Source organism: Manis pentadactyla, chromosome 14, assembly GCF_030020395.1.
Source record: "Manis pentadactyla isolate mManPen7 chromosome 14, mManPen7.hap1, whole genome shotgun sequence".
NCBI lineage: Eukaryota > Metazoa > Chordata > Mammalia > Pholidota > Manidae > Manis > Manis pentadactyla.
This window is the reverse complement of record NC_080032.1, coordinates 4,681,095-4,682,684: the sequence shown is the minus strand read 5'-3', so window position 1 is coordinate 4,682,684 and position 1,590 is coordinate 4,681,095. Positions and strand designations below refer to the sequence as shown.

The 1,590-nt window shown below is 64.0% G+C and overlaps 1 protein-coding gene across 1 annotated transcript; it reads right to left on the bottom strand.

Annotated features, from left to right (window-relative positions):
• Window positions 1-243: 243 nt before the first annotated feature.
• Window positions 244-983, bottom strand: LOC130680572 (immunoglobulin iota chain-like). Its single transcript, XM_057491340.1, has 2 exons — window positions 879-983; window positions 244-795 (listed from the first exon to the last, which is right to left on the bottom strand). Exons 1-2 carry the CDS (start codon window positions 925-927, stop codon window positions 425-427), a joined length of 420 nt encoding a protein of 139 aa, XP_057347323.1. The 5' UTR covers window positions 928-983; the 3' UTR covers window positions 244-424.
• Between the last annotated feature and the right edge of the window lie 607 nt (window positions 984-1,590).

The following is a 1,590-nucleotide window of genomic DNA, read 5'->3' as shown; positions in this document are numbered from 1 at the left end:
TCAGGGGACAAGAGCGCCCTGCGTTCAGCAGGGGCATCCCCCTGAGGTAGTCACTCGGCCCTCTGCTCCCGAGATCCACCAGAGCCAGGGCCCCAGCCAAGCGGACCGGAAGCAGCCAGTCTCCTGGGCCCTGAGCCCCTGGCCGGCTCTCGGGTGCGTCCCATCCATCTGACCTTCCACAAACATGTGGGGCCTCTTTGGTGCAAGTTTGCACCCCGGTCACACCAAACTCAGCAGAATCACTTCCAGAGACTGGAGCAGCTTTAATCCCCCAGGCCAGCCCCCCACAGGGTCCACAGCAGTGCTGTGGGACAAGACGAGGTGGGGGCTCACCTCGCTCTGCAGAGCCCCCAGCACTGCCCTCCTCACCCATCCAGCCTCAGACTCTTACAGGCAGGTAAGTGTGTCGGGGTGCCTGGCACCCTCAGGCAGCAGGCGACTTCTCGTCTCTCTTCGCCCTCTCCTTCTGCGGCTCCAAGCCCTTGGACACCACAGCACAATAATACACAGCTTCGTCCTCAGGCCTCAGCTCAGAGATGGTCAAATACCCCGTGTTCTTGGCCAAGTCTTTGGATCCAGAGAAGCGAGCGGGGATCTTGGAGCCATGGCTGTTGTCTAAGTCGGAGAAATATCTTAGCAAGAATGTTGGAGGGTGGCCGGGCCACTGCCGGTACCAGTAGATGTCATAAATGGCGACATCAAAGCCACTTGTGAAGGTGCAGGCCAGGTGGATCGTGCTTCCCAGAGACGAGGACACAAACTGCGGCTGAATCAGCACCGGCTGGGGGCCGCAACCTGGGGACACAGAGGCACGTGGGCACTGGGGGTAGGGCAGAGCCAGAGAAGGGGCCGGGACCTGCGAGCTCGGGGGTTCTCACCTGTGCAGTGGGCGAGGAGCAGCAGCAGCAGTGCGGGAGCCCAGGCCATGGTGCCGATGTGCTCCCTCCGCGGGCGCTCAGCGCCTGGGGCGCTCTCCGGTCTGAGCCAGCATCCTCCCCCGCCCTCCCAGGGGAGGGGCCACTGCGTGCATGGTTCCCAGGAGAACAATCCCCACCTGCCTCGGCTTCGCCGCGCCGGCTGGGAGGATGGCCCTGTGGCCGTCTCTGCGGCTCTTGCCTGAGTCCCATAGAAGCATGTGGGCAGGAAGCACCTGCTGGAAGCTTGTGGGCTGGTGCCCAGGAGCCCAGTCCGCAAGCTCGTGTCCCCGAGGGGGACTGACCTCAACAGCCCCTGAGGAAGCCGAGCCCCATTGAAATAAGGTTTTTGTCCAAATTGATATGCGTGGTGAACCGGGAAGAGAGGACACATCCTCAGGGTCGTGAAAACACCTGCTTTGTGCAGCAGGAAAATGTCGGGGCATGGGGTGAGTGGGACGCTCTGACCCCGTCCATGCCCTCTGCGCTTGCCCTCTCCAGCGCAGCCCCCGCCCCGCCCTCCTGACGCTGCTCTGCACGGCGTCTCCCCAGGGAGCGGGTGCGGCGGCGTCTGGGCGCCCGGGTCCCGCCTGCTCCTGGCCCGACGCTGCACCTGCAGACCGGCAGTTTGTCCCGCCCCCGCCCTTCCTGGTTTCCTGCAGTCACCGGGCGCTTG

Bases quoted from the DNA above. Each gene is read 5' to 3' on its own strand.
- LOC130680572 (XM_057491340.1), bottom strand. From the start codon at position 927: ATGGCCTGGGCTCCCGCACTGCTGCTGCTGCTCCTCGCCCACTGCACA. The intron at 796-878 runs GTGAGAACCCCC...CTGTGTCCCCAG, and splicing joins GCTCCTCGCCCACTGCACAG to GTTGCGGCCCCCAGCCGGTG.